The sequence below is a fragment of the Mya arenaria genome, chromosome 12 (genome assembly GCF_026914265.1).
Source record: "Mya arenaria isolate MELC-2E11 chromosome 12, ASM2691426v1".
Lineage (NCBI taxonomy): Eukaryota > Metazoa > Mollusca > Bivalvia > Myida > Myidae > Mya > Mya arenaria.
Genome location: NC_069133.1, coordinates 56,629,315 through 56,644,854, shown reverse-complemented (window position 1 = coordinate 56,644,854; position 15,540 = coordinate 56,629,315). Strand labels below are relative to the sequence as shown.

General features: G+C 37.3%; 1 protein-coding gene across 5 annotated transcripts in view; it reads left to right on the top strand.

The window, feature by feature from the left end:
* Nucleotides 1-15,540, top strand: part of LOC128211361 (dynactin subunit 1-like) — a 31,516-nt gene that overhangs the window by 12,597 nt on the left and 3,379 nt on the right. The window contains exons 19-34 of one of the 5 annotated variants that reach the window (XM_052916067.1): nucleotides 70-123; nucleotides 697-828; nucleotides 1,503-1,586; nucleotides 3,596-3,616; nucleotides 5,115-5,180; nucleotides 5,843-5,945; nucleotides 8,651-8,680; nucleotides 10,420-10,519; nucleotides 10,968-11,061; nucleotides 11,236-11,364; nucleotides 12,140-12,282; nucleotides 12,648-12,787; nucleotides 13,087-13,160; nucleotides 13,705-13,776; nucleotides 14,783-14,938; nucleotides 15,325-15,382. In XM_052916067.1, coding sequence (XP_052772027.1) covers nucleotides 70-123; nucleotides 697-828; nucleotides 1,503-1,586; nucleotides 3,596-3,616; nucleotides 5,115-5,180; nucleotides 5,843-5,945; nucleotides 8,651-8,680; nucleotides 10,420-10,519; nucleotides 10,968-11,061; nucleotides 11,236-11,364; nucleotides 12,140-12,282; nucleotides 12,648-12,787; nucleotides 13,087-13,160; nucleotides 13,705-13,776; nucleotides 14,783-14,938; nucleotides 15,325-15,382 — 1,456 coding nt within the window. Of the gene's footprint in view, nucleotides 1-69; nucleotides 124-696; nucleotides 829-1,502; nucleotides 1,587-2,498; nucleotides 2,517-3,595; nucleotides 3,617-5,114; nucleotides 5,181-5,842; nucleotides 5,946-8,650; nucleotides 8,681-10,419; nucleotides 10,520-10,967; nucleotides 11,062-11,235; nucleotides 11,365-12,139; nucleotides 12,283-12,647; nucleotides 12,788-13,086; nucleotides 13,161-13,704; nucleotides 13,777-14,487; nucleotides 14,602-14,782; nucleotides 14,939-15,324; nucleotides 15,383-15,540 lie in introns of those variants that run through there. The other 4 variants (XM_052916069.1, XM_052916070.1, XM_052916071.1 and 1 more) reach the window with 4 other exon arrangements.

The following is a 15,540-nucleotide window of genomic DNA, read 5'->3' as shown; positions in this document are numbered from 1 at the left end:
TGTTCATTAGTAAGATGGTATTGTGCATTGTTTTTTCCAAGTGCTAAATCATTGTTGTCCTCTTTACAGCTGGATGAGACAACATCAGTAGAGCTCCTGGACAAGTCCATTAACTTCTTCCAGGTAGGGGCAGGGGCAAGGTTTAATGTGTTATTTTCTTACTGTAATATCTTCATTATTTGTTATTTAATTAAGTAAATGAACTAGTAGGTAAAGGAAAGTTAATGTATCAACCAGCTGTGATGTTACTACAGATTGAACATGTTTGTGGTTAAGCTTAAAATCTTTACTGAAACAGGCCTCTGATTATTTGGTGAATGGTTTAGCAATGATACAGGTTCAGCTTCTGGACTGCTAGTACACAATTACCCTTCCTCTTATGCCCTTAAAAACAAAGCGTTCATAATTCATGATTCCATTATTATTGCAATTTGAGGGCTCAGGGGCAAAAGAACGTAGCTGACTATACAAATTAAACGTGTTTAATCTGTCTCATTAAGGCCTCAAATTCCATCGTAAAAAGTTGTTTCTAATCTTTTATTGCTGTTATTTATAGCCACACACACCATGTTAAACATTTATAGATATAAATTTATATACTCCTTACAGATGGTCGTAGTTGTACAGAATTGTGGGTAAAATATTCCTGCTCATGCCTATTTATAACTTACTGTAACATTTCCTTTGTTACCGTAGCAACTGTACTGTGTGCACCTGGTTGGTGAGGAGGTGAACTGTACGACATTCCTGTCCGACCAGACAAGGCTTGTTCTCTCCGCCTGTGACGCCATCGCCACCGACATCGGCAGGCTCAAGGTCCTCATTATGGTCAGTAGACATGATAGTTTATGTTTTAAAATCATTTTTAATCCAATGAGGAAAACAACTGGTTGGTATGCATACTAAAACCTGTGTCCAAACTGTTTTTTTAGGCACTTATTTGGCTACTTACCCAACCCTTGTGTGTACATTAGTGTGTACATTAGTTTATAATTACTTTTGGCACATGCTTACCCAACCCTTGTGTGTACATTAGTTTATAATCACTTTTGGCACATGCTTACCCAACCCTTGTGTGTACATTAGTTTATAATCACTTTTGGCACATGCTTACCCAACCCTTGTGTGTACATTAGTTTATAATTACTTTTGGCACATGCTTACCCAACCCTTGTGTGTACATTAGTTTATAATCACTTTTGGCACATGCTTACCCAACCCTTGTGTGTACATTAGTTTATAATTACTTTTGGCACATGCTTACCCAACCCTTGTGTGTACAGCCTGGTCTGGGTTTTGCAAACATGTGAATTTCTTTTTTTAAATAAAACATGAAAATATCTTTGAAATACCCATCATAGTTCTGTCAGCATTTGAAGTCAAAACCACATCCTTAAGGCACTGTGTGTATGCAGCAAAGTTTCCTTTGACCAAAATAAAGTCAGCATTATCAAGAATGTGTTTTTTAATTACATATAGAACGTTAAAATACTCCTTTTCAGCCCGGCCAGGAGAACACGGAGATATCGATCCTGCTGCGCACCCTGGAGAACTGTAATAGCGACACCCGCACGTGTGCACGCAAGGTATTACCAAACACCACAGAGATAGCAGTTTGCAATCATGATAATGATAGATAATATCTGTGTTGTTGTTAAGACGACCCCAGCCTTGAGACAGTATGCATTGTTAGCAATCACAGTATGCTTTGTGTATGCATGCGTTGTCAGTCATAAGTACATGATTAGAAAATCATTGATACTTGCATGAGCCACCATACTTAGATGACATGCTGTGGATGTTGTGGTGTAGTTGTCTGCTGTCTCTAGGCCTTGTTGGCACCCACAGAAAACCTTCAGTTATCCCCTTAGTCTATCTGAACCACTTCAAGCTCAAATGTGTGTAGTGGTTTGTTTTTATTTTTTTATATAGTCTCAAATATATTTCACAAATAAAGAAACCACTACTTCATAACTTAATTAGTCAAAGGATGCATATTAAGACTTACTTATGAACTATTTTATAAACTCTTGATTATCGGGGGATTTTCATCTCTGAGGGGAAGGTGGGGGTTGGGGGATGGACTCAGTACTAACACAGCATGATGTATCACAACAGTCCTTTATGGTGGATACTGCCTGTTGCCACATTTAATATTGCACCTAGATGGGTCAACACCCTATTCAAAACAATAAAGTCCTAAAATGGATTAGTTTGGAATATTTTTGGCAAAATCTGGCAAGAAATGGGTATCTGCAACAAGGTCTATATGTATAAATGTTGTGCATGTTTACCTTAATAAAATCATTATCTTTGATACAATTATATTAACCCTATTAACTGTTAAACCATTAAAATCATGTTAATTGTTAAATAAATAAAAGCAAATTTGTTAATAGAGGTCACGAAAGTATTGTACATCATTAATTTGGCAAAATAACAACCATTTTACAATATTTGTGTAAATGAAATGCTGGTCACATATTTCATGTGTTTAGATTCAATCCAAAGATCAGGTAATAGTTCGGAGGAAATGGTTTAATTTCATATTTACATTAAATTATTTTGAAGGTTTGATTTTATCTGAAAAATACAAATTCTGTTGCCGGCCTCAATTTCTCAAACAAGCTTAAGTAGCTTATTGCATTGACTTAAGCAAAACATTTTAGTTCATCTCGATTATCATCAAGATAATTTCATTATAAAATCCAAAAACTTGAACAGAATGTAATTATTGCACAAACTGTTCAAACAAACAGGAACAGTCAGCTTAGCTTTAGGTATTTATAAGTGACTTGAGTCAAGATGTTTTGAGAAAATGGGGCCTTGTGATTTTGTTCATATGGAGAGGGTGACCAAATTTCACAGTTCTGTTCAGGGGCGTATTTATGGGTCTTGAGTTTGCCATATGCTTGACGAAGGGTTGACATTGAAATACAATATCATGTATTTAAATCTTATAAGTCACCTAAATTAGACTTGTATCCAAAAGCCCGAAATCTACTGCATGGCTTAAGGCATAGGCAGTGAGGCCAACATTTATTTATGAAAATATTTTGATGCAGATGTGGTCTGTCTATGCTGTGTGTATTGTTAAGCGTCTATAAGGCCTAAGGATACTGCCTTTAAACAGGAACTTTGCTATTTGTTTGTCTACTGGGCTTGTCCCTGTAGTTTCCCTTGTATCATTTAGTCAATTTAAGCAGCCCTGCTATGTGTAATAATCTGACTTGAGGAAGCCCTCCAAACATTATTCGAGTGCAGTGCTTGTAGGCTCTTGCTAATTTGAACCACTGAATGATTACTTAGGATAAGAAACGTGACAAGTATTTATACAAGAATGTACAGGTATTTGAATAGGTATGTACAGATATGTGTACAAGTTGGTGAACAAGTGTGTTCATGCCTAAGTCCCCATGCAAGTGTACATGTATGTTTTAAAGTACCATTACAAGTAGTCCACATACAGGTACCTGTACAGGTAGTGTTTTGTAACCCATCTATTGTCTCTAGATGTATCTCCCATCAACAGTCAGTTATATTGTCATGTTATGTATGCGGCTGTTGTATTACCCTCCCCTGCATGCTATTTCAGGTTTTCTCGTACCTCACCTTGGTAGGTATAGTGTGGACATAACAAGCAGTGACACAGTGTGTGTGCTGTGCTGTAATACACAGGGCAGTTAGTCTGTTACAACAGTAGTGTTTTTTGAGAATTAACAACTAAATTAAAGTAAATTTCTTTATAATACTCTGTGATTATTGCAAATGGAAATGTTCACTTTGTTTTAATCACTTTATAAATATTATGTGTTTTCCCTCTGGCAAAATCTGCATCAAAACATTACTGATCTATGTGGTAGTTTCCATTAAGCCAAGATCCAAACAGGTTATATTTTAAAAGGAAAAGATAACTTAAAATGAGTAAAAGTATAAGTTTTATGTTGGAAAATAATATGCACTGAACAGATTTATAAGACAAAAATAATAACCATAGCAATCCGTGTTATATATCTTTACCAGTCTGCATTTTATTGTGTGGTTCACAAACTATAGAACCAAGGGTTCTCCTTTATTCTTTAATATTTTTCAATAGAATTCTGAGTAAATACTTTGATCTCTTGCAATTGAAGGTGTAAAACAAATTCATATAATTTTTTGGACAATATTTTTTGTCCCTGCATATTGGAGACATTCCAAAAAGGTGACTCTACAATGGGAAATTTACTATCAAATAATTTGAATCAAACACAAAACTATTATTGCCATATAAAATGAAATCAGGATGGTCATTTTTCCGTAAATTTTGGTAAAATTTGAATCAAACACAAAAATATAAACCCCAAAACCCCTGTTTCTTTAGTTAGTGTAACACACAATAGATTTCATTTCAGACTTTGCTATAAAATATATTTGTTCTGGCAATAGTGATACATTCTGGCCATTTCTGTCGCTTTATAACATAGTAATTCAATTTAATGTTTTCTCAATATAATATTGCTAGGTAAGTAGAGTGTCCACTATATACATGTGTATCTAGAAATAGTTTGTAGCTCGTCCGTTGTTTTAAGAAAAGAAAATGAGTTATTGTCATAATTTGGGCTACATCATTGATTTTCAAAAACCTTAACCTTGGCAATAACAAAAATTTGATATGTTTAAAGGAAACTTGGTATACAGTTACATTACAGTACACATTACATACACATCCACCTAAGGCCCATAACTCTGGTTCTGATTATTTTTGAGTTATGCCCATTTTCTACTGAAAGCAACAAATGAGCATAGACGATCGCTCTGCAGGGCTCTTGTTGGACTTCATCTGACTAAAGAAGTACCAGTAGCTGCTATTTTGTTCTTTCATGTATCATGTTCAATTCAGGTTGCTTCTCTTTATGGCCTCTTGTGTAAAACAGTTATTTGAATAATTAAGATATCATTCATATCATCCTTTATTGGAATTTTCATTCTTTAATGCTGAAAGGATTAAACTATTAACAAGTTCAACATTAAAATTGCATGTCTGTTTTTGTGTATATGCAATGTATTCATAAAATTAAACACCAGTCTGAGTTCTGACTGAGAGTTTGTAACATGTTGTGTCTGTTGTTCAGGTGAAGAGGCGTCTCCCCCAGGGCGACCACGCCAGCACCGCTGCGCCCCTCAGCTTCAGCAAGGAGGTAGGTACAAGAAACTTGTTTATCAAAGTGGTTCCATTCATTGATAAGACTTTGAACCCTTTGTGCCCTTTCTTCAAGCATCCTTGTAGCAGAATTGTGCTTCAGTTGCACTGTTGGAGATCTGTCCTGGTCTGAAATTGCTTCGAGGATTCTTGAGGATTCTTAATGAAATATCCCCCAAATGTCTTGTTAACTGGATCTGAAAGTAGGCTTAACACCACCCTACTTGGCATAGTTATGGGGAGGGGTGGTTGTGGGTCCAAAGAGGCCATCTAGTACAGTGAAGTACAATAATACGGCTGATGCTAAAATACTCCCTGTCAATTGAAATTATGCCAAATCACACTAATACAAATACCCATAACTATTAAACCAATTAACTAGTCACAAGATCACCCTGGACAAATATACGCACATCATGGACTAGGTTTAAATTTACTCTTCTTAAACAATGTGAGTTGTTATTGAAGGTTGTCGTTACCCTATTTAAGCTGCATATCAGTTGCCTTAAACATACACCTTAGACTGGAATTTTAGGTTTTAATAATTTACTTACTCATTTATGATTAGTTTGTTCTTTAATCCTAAATTGTGCCTTTAATCTTACCATTGTCATAATCATTCCATAAAATGCATACAATTTTTATTGTGTATATTCCCAGGTACAGGAGCTAATCCAGCAGACAGCAGGCCATATCCTGAAGGTAGCTCGGACCCTACAGCTGCTTGCTTCAGGGGCCGTACAGCAGGCTGCTCTCCTTACTGGTAGGTGCTAGAGTTAGGTGGGGCTATGTAGTATAAAGGTGGGGGATATGGTTGAGAGTTCAGGGCCACATTCTAAGGGTGACGAGGACACAGTGGGTGCTGACATTTGGTACAGTGTTATAGGCTGCCCTAGCTGCATAGGGGGGTTTGGGAGACAGGGAGTATCTTGGTCATTGTTTAAGGGTAGTGGAAACGGTCAAGAAGGAAGGGCCACATTTTGAAGGTGACCAGGACACAATAGTTGCTGACATCTTGGACCGTGCTCCAAGCTGCTGTCAAGGGGGTTGGGGAAGATATGGAGATGGGGGTATTTTTTAAGGGAAGGGGATGATGGTTTGGAAAGAGGACAAAGGAGGTCAAATTCATGCATTCTGGCATTGGTATGTGTTGTTAGTAATTGTTAGTAATTGAGGGGGGGAGACAAAGGTTTGATGGTTGACAGGTGGAAGTAGAAAGATGGGGTTACATTCAGAAGAAGCTGCTATATTTTGATGTCATCAAAAGGTATTCTGAAGGCCTTGATGATATATATATTTCCATCATGGAAATTCCATGTATACTGGTATAACTGGGAGGTAGCAGGTGAATCAAAAAGAACTGAGATATTGTCGAAGTGTCCTTCAATTGTAATTATTTCTGTATTTAAAAACTTATGTAAATTTTGCATATTACCTATGTGTTGTACGATATTGTGCAGTTTTGAAAGTAGTATTGTAATTGTGTTGTTAAATTCATGTATCAAAACATTGTATATATACAGCTGACTCATTTACCATTTGTAGGTCGTAAAGGTGGGTAGATTGCGCTCGGTAGATTGTGCTCATGGTTTCATGTAGCTAGATGGCTTAACCATGCTGCAACTGGGCCCAGATTCACACCATACATTTGAAAAAAACATACAGATATACAGGGTGTTTCATGATATACTATATAACCAAGGTTAGGGTATTGATTGTTTTGGTTTTTATTGAAACATTACCCAATTTGGCTGAATGTGCCAGACCTGATCTAGCTCCATGTTACAATACAAATTTGGGTTCAGTGTAAGGGTTTTATCCAAACGGTACCCTACTGTCCTGGTACTCCTGTATGGTGATCTGGGTCCAGCTTGTCTGGTAGTATTACTGACCAGCTTGATTTGCTTTCTTAACATGAATGCTATGCTGGTTTATATTTCAGAATACATGATGCATAAAGGTTTTGCTGCAAAGTTTAACTATGTTTTGTTGATGTTATTTTAGTTTATTTGGTTAAACATTAACTTTGCTGTTGTAGGGTAGCTTCATACTGCAACCATATACTTGTATGCTCCCCAAGCTAAGCCTTGCTTGGTCTTCATACGATCACGTAATTGATATGAAATAGAGAAGCTGCTGACAGTTTTGTTCAGATGATTTGAGAGAATAACCAGGGGCCATTTCTTAACATAATCCCAGGAGGGATTTTGTTCCCATGACAGGTTTTCAACAGCTGTGACTGCACTGTTGTAAAACTGTCCGAGGTACATAATGGCTTCTAGGATCCTTGTTGGAATGGTCTCAAGCTGTTTGTTTTGTTTGCTAGAAAATTGGAAACTATATGAAGACATATATGTGCTATTTTAAGGAAACTTAAGACTGGAGGTTACTGGCAAATCTAGACAACAGGGTAATTGTAGCCATCACAGTCGTGTGTTGTGTGTAGATTTCATGTTTAAACTTAAGTAACATCTTTGTGATTGCAATTTAAGAGTTCCGCTTTTTTAAAGCTCGGGGCTTTTTGGGGTGGTTGTTTAGGATGTATAATAAATACCCATACCAGTCAAAGTGGGAGTTTTCGTATTTAATTTATTGACGTGGGGGAAATAATTAGAAAATCACTACCATGTATGTAAGGGATTCATTTACCATTTAATCCAAGATGCTGTTAATTCTTTGTTTGTGAGAGAGTTGTTATTTGATATTTCTTTGTTCAAATTCTACCTTTATTACGTAGATTTACAGGGAATTATTACTTTAAATCGGGAGATTTTTTTTGGCATAGGGAACTTTGCGATTAACGGACATACAAACAGCTGAAAAAAGGTCCTGAAACTGCACAATTAATATATGGTTAAGGTTGCAGACTTGCTTCACTTGGGTTGTATAGGATCTATATTAGTTGCCAATGTTCCATCATGCTGGCAGTGGAAACGCTAGATGGCTACAACACGCACTTGCACTATGTTATAATGTACTGTAGCGGGAGCGCAGGGTTTATACAGTTTTGTCCTTACACTAAAGTATATTTGTAATGCTAGCTAGTGCACCACACAGGTTCAACATGTACATGTGGGTGTGGAGTGGATGCCGGAGGAGGATGTGGGTTGATGTATTTCCTTGTGCATTAGAATATACAATGGTTGATTAGTTTCTTAATCAGTAACAACAGGATTGATCATGTTGATTGATTAGTTTTCTCATTTTTTGAAAGTTTGATTATGTTGGGATAGTGAAGATATGACATTCTGAAAACTATTTATGGGTTTGATTGGCAGTATAATCAAATGGCTTGAAGACTAGAATTCTCTATACAATCAACATGACCAATTCCTTTGATTCATATTATAAGCTCAATATTATTAAAAAATCATAACATTGAAAGCAGATGTAAAAATTATGTTGGATTCAGACTGTTTACTAGTAAGTATGTTTGTATGAAGTTTTGTTACTACTATAACGTTACAGATGGGACGTACGAGCTGGAGAAATATAAGGGTAACATCTGACCGCATGGCATCTCGCCCTTCACTAGCTCATTTGTTTTTTAAAGATCAAAAGTTGAGGTATTGTCATAGCATTTGCAGCGTCAGCATGGTCGTGCAATAAGGGGAACATTTGCCATACCTTTAGAAGTGTTGAAAATATTCTAATAAAATCTAATACACACGTTGCTTGGGACACTACAAACATGTACAGCAAGGTCAGTAACTCTGGCTTCAATATTTTAAGTTATGCCCATTTTTCCCCTGAAATACAACAGATGACCATTGAGGCATTCTCTCCTCGGCACTCTAGTTTGGATGTACCTCATATCTTTACTATACTTGTTTTATAAATACTGTTCCCATGAGTGATTACATAAAGGTGATTCAACGTGATAGAGTGTCAATTGGCATATTATCTGAGCTTACCTCTTACTGTTCCTAACTTGAAAATTCTTAATAAATTGTATATTGTTAGTTTAAAAAGAAGTGGTTTTTTTTTTCAAAGCTTTGGTGTCAGTCATGGTGATAGTGTGGTCATAGACATCATGGGAAAAAATGAATATTGGCCATATTTACATAGAACTTCGTACAGATGTTGACAAAGCACATATATGATGTCAAGGTCATATAGACACTGATACCAAATATATTCATCTCCTCATTGCAAGTTTAGATGGGGGGGGGGGGGGGGGTTATCTATGATTGATGAAAGTGTAGGAAGCATGACTTTTCCTAGAAGATTCTTGAAAGTTGCATTCTGTTAGCCAAGGCATGGACATTTTGATTGAAGCTGTTGCATGAGATCTGAATGAATCATACATTTTATTTCTTGTGAAGTTTTATTTTCTGAGTGCTGTCATCAAACATTTCAAAGATTTCCAAGGTTCTTTCGATCCCAAGTTAGATTTTAGTTAATCTTCTACTGATAATTTTAACTTCCAAAGGTCCTGTTCTAGAGATTTCTTAATTTTTGTAATTTTGCAAGGTTCAAAATTTTTGTCATAATATATTAACAGTTACAATTGGTCAATATATATTTTGCTATTTTTTTACTTCATTTTTATCAAAAATTGTGAAATATCAAACACTTGTGATAAGAAAGCATATTCTATGAATGCTCCAAACTCAGATCTTTGCCACATTGAAAATGCTCTGACTGAAACATCTCCACATTTATGTTGAAATAAGCATCATGTTACCTTTGAAAAGATAAAGTATTTTGCATTGTTATAAAAAGTTTATACTGTTATGCAGGCTCTTGAGAATGCCCTCTGTATCATCCTGTATCATCCTGTATTTTCTGACTGCATGTCAAAATTAAAATGACATGTTTATCGCTCTAAAGACACAAAGCAGGTGTAATTTTTTCCTCTTTTTTTTAAGGAGTTAACTTTCTTGCGCTGCTCCCTCAAATCATATTCAAAATAAAGGGGCTTACTTTATAACATTGATCATTGCTAAGCTTATTTTACATGTAGAGTATATTACTGAAGGCATAACAATATTTTGATCAATTATTGCCATGTTGCCATTATTTCGATTTTATTTCAAATTTTGTTTGTTTTATTATTTCACGACGGGAAATAATGCATGTTTACCCTGATCCTGGTGACAGGAAATAGTGTGTGTATACCTTGATCCTCAAGTTAGGGAAATAAAGCTTGTATACCCTGATTTGGGATGGGAAATAATACAATGAGTTCCTGATCCCCTACCTGATATAACCTGTCGACTGTTTTGTGCCTACAGACACGGAGGGCTTGCTGCCCAAGAAGCTTGAGGAGCTGGCCTACCAGGCGTGTGACCGGGTGTATGGCAAGGACGATACAGGCCTTTATGACTGCCTCAAGTAAGCCCAAACATTCTTCAACTTTTACCTATATCATTATCCATAGACTTTTCCACATCCAGAAATTTGTAGAATTTGCATGTTCTATATTCACAGTACTTTTTTATTCATTATTTATTACATTTTTGTGAAGACAGTTATGATTATTATGCTACATAAGTCTCAATGACACAATATTGCGTGAAAGTGTCGTCTTAGGTTGTGGTGGTAACTATAGTACCCTGAAAAATGTGTCTTGGTTTAGTGACCATATATCAAACTCACATGTGTCTAGGTTTGGAATCAAACCAGGAATGTCTTGGTGAGAAGTGAGTGCACAGACCAGTTTTTGAAATTGAATTGATTGACCAGGCCATAAACAAATCAAGTTGGCATATTACGATAAAAAGTTTACCATAAATGTGTGAAAAATGCAGATGTCAAAGAATGTAGACTTGTTTTGTGACAGGATGTCATTTGGTATCGTCGTGGGAACCATGAACAAGACTGCAAATGCCATGGAGAATGGGGAGTACGACTTTGATGGCACGGTTGACAAAAAGGTAACACCGACCTTTCAGTAAATCATTGTTAGAGGCCAGCCTTTCTCATCCTAAATGGGTATTTATATATTTTTTAGTGCTGTGAGCTGTGATATTTGTTTCAGTCAATTTAACTCATTCTGTCTTTTTTGCCAGCAGATATATCCCACTAGTACCCGCATCTTTTGGTTTCAGCCTGTTCCCCCAGCGATACTGCGAGCCAACATGGTGAAGGCAGCCGTGTCGGACATCGAGAGCCTAAAGCTCAAGCTGGATGGCCGTGACGAGGCCGTACGGGAACTCAAGAAACAACTCAAACTTAAGGTGAGTGAGATGTTCCTGGGGTCTGCAAAAGAAATAAAGCTTTAGATCTTAAAGCTAAGACTTAAATCTGAGAGTTTCATTGGACACTTATAAATGGTTGCCAAATCACCGAATGAAATAAATCACAAGACCAGGCGAGTATAAGGGCAAGTATTACCAGTATATTCAATATAGCTGCTGATTTCAGATTTATTATGGTGGAAATTTACCATATCTTTCTGTATTAGTCTTTGCTATTTACTCCCAGAGTAATTTCTTCTGAATGTAGAGTTCATGATCATGAAATGTCATTTTTGGCAACAAGGATATCCTTATCAGTATCCAACTAGGTGTACCGGAGGGAAGTAACGTTTACCCTCCATCCGTCCAGTAATGGATCCGATAATATTTTGATATCCAAGTGTCCATGCTAGTTTTATGAAACTTAGTACGTTGGATTTTGCATGTCATGTAATTGTTTAATTGGACATGTTTGAAACTACCTTATCAAGTCAAAAAGTATAAAAGTTAGGTTCATGGGACCCAGTATGAGAAGGGAGAGTAATATCAAGATTAATCCCTTTTTTTGACAAATGTACTCACAAAGCTCAAAATATGCAAGGACTATTGTATTGCTAGCAGTACTCAATATCTTGTTTTCCCCACCTCTTTTCAGCAAGAAGTGAGTAAGGTTGGTGTACATGTGAACCCTTTGTCATATGAGCAGGTCGATAATTGGACCAGCAAAATCTGTAGAAAATTATTCTTTCAATTCTGTGTTTTGTACTTTTTCCAGCAAGAGGAGGTGAGTGAGGCCGGGCTTCGTGTGAGTCTCGTGGAGAAAAAACTGGAGACAGCGAGCCGGGACTCGGATGAGAGGGTGGACATGATACAGCGACAGCTAGATGACGCCCTCAACAACATGAGGAAGAAGGAGAAGTAAAGCCTTTGTAAAGTATTCAGGCTAGGATGTAAAGACATGAATTTAAATCATATAATAATAATATATATATATAATATTGTATAAGTTTGATTTATCATGCCGTAGCAGTATTCTGACCGACTATAAATACATGAAATCTATATACAATTGTAGTAATATAATATAAAAAATATATGGTGAGAGGCAGACTCCAAAACAGCGACACCATATCAGAATGTGGAAGAATAGAATGAGTGGGCTCAATAAAGTGTTTGTAACAATACTCTGCTGAAGTAAAACACAAGTGAGAGACAAGCCTTTATCTATCCTCCTGTATTGGAACAAAGGTAGTATGTTGTTAAAACACACTTGTTGATTGCAGGGAGTTTGAACAGACCCTGGATGCACTGCAGGCGGACATAGACACACTGGAGCAGGAGAAACTGGAGCTGAAGGAACGACTTGGTGTGCTCTCCAAGAAAACCCTGCTGGAGGGTCTCACACGCCAGGCTGGACACCCAGGTACGCTCGAGGCTAGCAACTGTTTAAGGAACTATATTATGCATTGAGTAACTATTGAGCAAGTGTTTTGCCTCTTGAGGACCTATTCGGTAATCAGCAGTTTGGTGTTGACTTTAATGAAGTGTACTTAACTGTGTTTAGGTACTATGTAATTCCAATTTGTCCAATGTTTAATTCAACAATAGAGCAGCTAGATAATTTTTGTCATAAAAAACCTGCTATCAAAGTTTGGGGGTATTGTTACTCAACCAAGACTAATACATAGCCAAATCGCATATTTCCTGTGTTTGTTGTTTCAGGTTTGTCCAGTGCAGGCTCCCTGTCACCCAGCAGCAGTTTCTCCGCCCAGGAGTCGCCCGCCCTGCTTGCACAGGTACGCACATATATTGGTGAAAACTCTAAATACAGGTACAAACAGATTATTTTACCATGACTATATGTGAGTATTACTGGGATTCAGACCCAAAAATCTATCACCATGCTTTCTATTTTTAAATAGAAAAAAATTAATGATGCTGGCCATTTGTATGGCTGTTGTTCATGAGTCGTTCACGCCTTTGGCTCGTGTATGAACATCTAATATGGGTGGTTTAATGGTAAGTTTATAACCTCCCATGCTTCAAATTAATAGAGGGTGAATTCTGGCAATCTGTACTGTAATATGTAGATTTCGGCTTTTGAACATGTATATCGATACCTTCACCAAGTAGTTTACTGAAAAACAACCTTGTATTACTTTCCCCATGTTGAGAGGAAAATTATTTGCTTTTATAGTCAAATTCATGTTAATATAGTTGTCTACATATTGTAGCTAGACATATTGAAGCAATAGATTACACTGTATGTTTAATATCTTCATAAACCCTGATTGTGTATTAACTTAGCCAACACACACACTTGTGGTATGTGCATTACAGATAGACTTCCTAAAGGAGGCGCTCCACCACTCCCGGTCAGAGAGCACCCGCCTAGCTGCCGACAAGATGAGGGTATGTCGCTCAAATATTGTACACTCATCACGCATAATCCATTCGATGACTGGTTTTCTGCAAAATTGCCTGTTTTCTTAATGCAATATTGTCGCCAGGTTTTGATGCCCCTTAAGTTTAAGGTCCCGTATTATATTTGCAGAGAAAAGAGGCAATGAATGCATTTAGGGAAACAATGAAATGAAGGCATTTAGAGTACATTTAAGTACATCTTTTGCTTAAAATTTATCCATTTATTGTTATTTTGTTTCTTCATTCTCTTTTACATAAAAGTTTGTTTTTTCTTACCATTTTTTCTGTTCCAGGTTATCATTAAAAACTTGAATCCAGGCAAAAATATCTCTAACATTACGTAAAATATAAGCATACATACATACATATTCAATAATGCCTGGCAATCCCATTTACAAGAATTGACATCCACTGAATCTTGCAGGGACCAAAGCACTATACATTTAACCTTACTTAGTGTCTAATGGCATAAACTCCAACAAAGTGACATAGTGTAATGGTATAGGTATCCATCTCACACCGTAGAAGTCTTGGGTTTGATCCCAACAACGGAAACTTAAACATGACTTATCTAAATGAGCACCAGTATTAGTTTCTACCCAAGAAACAGACTCAAGTGGGATTCTGTCAGCTTGAATCTTTCTTCGATATCGAGCTGAAAGAAATATGTGCAAACTAACCCCCATATTTATCTCACAGGACCAGATGGCCCGCTTACCTCCCCTGCGCGTGCCAAACTAACCCCCATATTTATCTCACAGGACCAGATGGCCCGCTTACCTCCCCTGCGCGTGCCAAACTAACCCCCATATTTGTCTCACAGGACCAGATGGCCCGCTTACCTCCCCTGTGCAAACTAACCCCCATATTTGTCTCACAGGACCAGATGGCCCGCTTACCTCCCCTGTGCAAACTAACCCCCATATTTGTCTCACAGGACCAGATGGCCCGCTTACCTCCCCTGTGCAAACTAACCCCCATATTTGTCTCACAGGACCAGATGGCCCGCTTACCTCCCCTGCGCGTGCCCCAGAAGCCTGTGGGTCTGGGGAACCAGACAGTGGCTGTAAACCTGGGTGACCTGCCTGAGGGGGCCCCCGGGAGGGTGGAGCTGGGATCACTTGCCAAGCAGACAGCGGAGCTGCTCAAGGTATTCGCATGTTGCTAACCAAAAAAACAATGACGTTTCACTTTTTACTGCTTAACTCAACATCCTCAAATTTTTAGGAAATGATGTCAAGCTTGATGCAGATTTTTTTGCCAAATGATCCCGTCAAAATATTGGGTTATCCTACTGTAGAAATTATATCCTTTTTGCATATATTGAGAACTGAGTCAATTATACATATATGTGTTGTCATGGATACCAAACATCTAGATGTAGTGTTTTATGAAATACATGATTATTCAACATCAATGTTGATTGCATTGAACTTCATTGGTTTTAATTTACAAAATATATTCAACAACATTTGCTATTTTTATGTTAAATTTCCTGAGCAAGCCTAGTACATGTTATTTTCCCTGTGTTTGCAGACGGTGAGCTCTATGAGTGGCTGCCCACGAGTGGTGGACATCAGTAACAGGAAGCCAGGTAGGTACACTCAGAAAATTGGAAAACAATTTCAGCTCAATAACTTTAGTTAAAAAAGATATGCAATGAATATATCAACCTGTAGATAGTATTCGTGGTGCACTGGCTGTAAATCATACAGTCAAACCCCGATGGCTCAAACTCCCAGGGACCGGTGA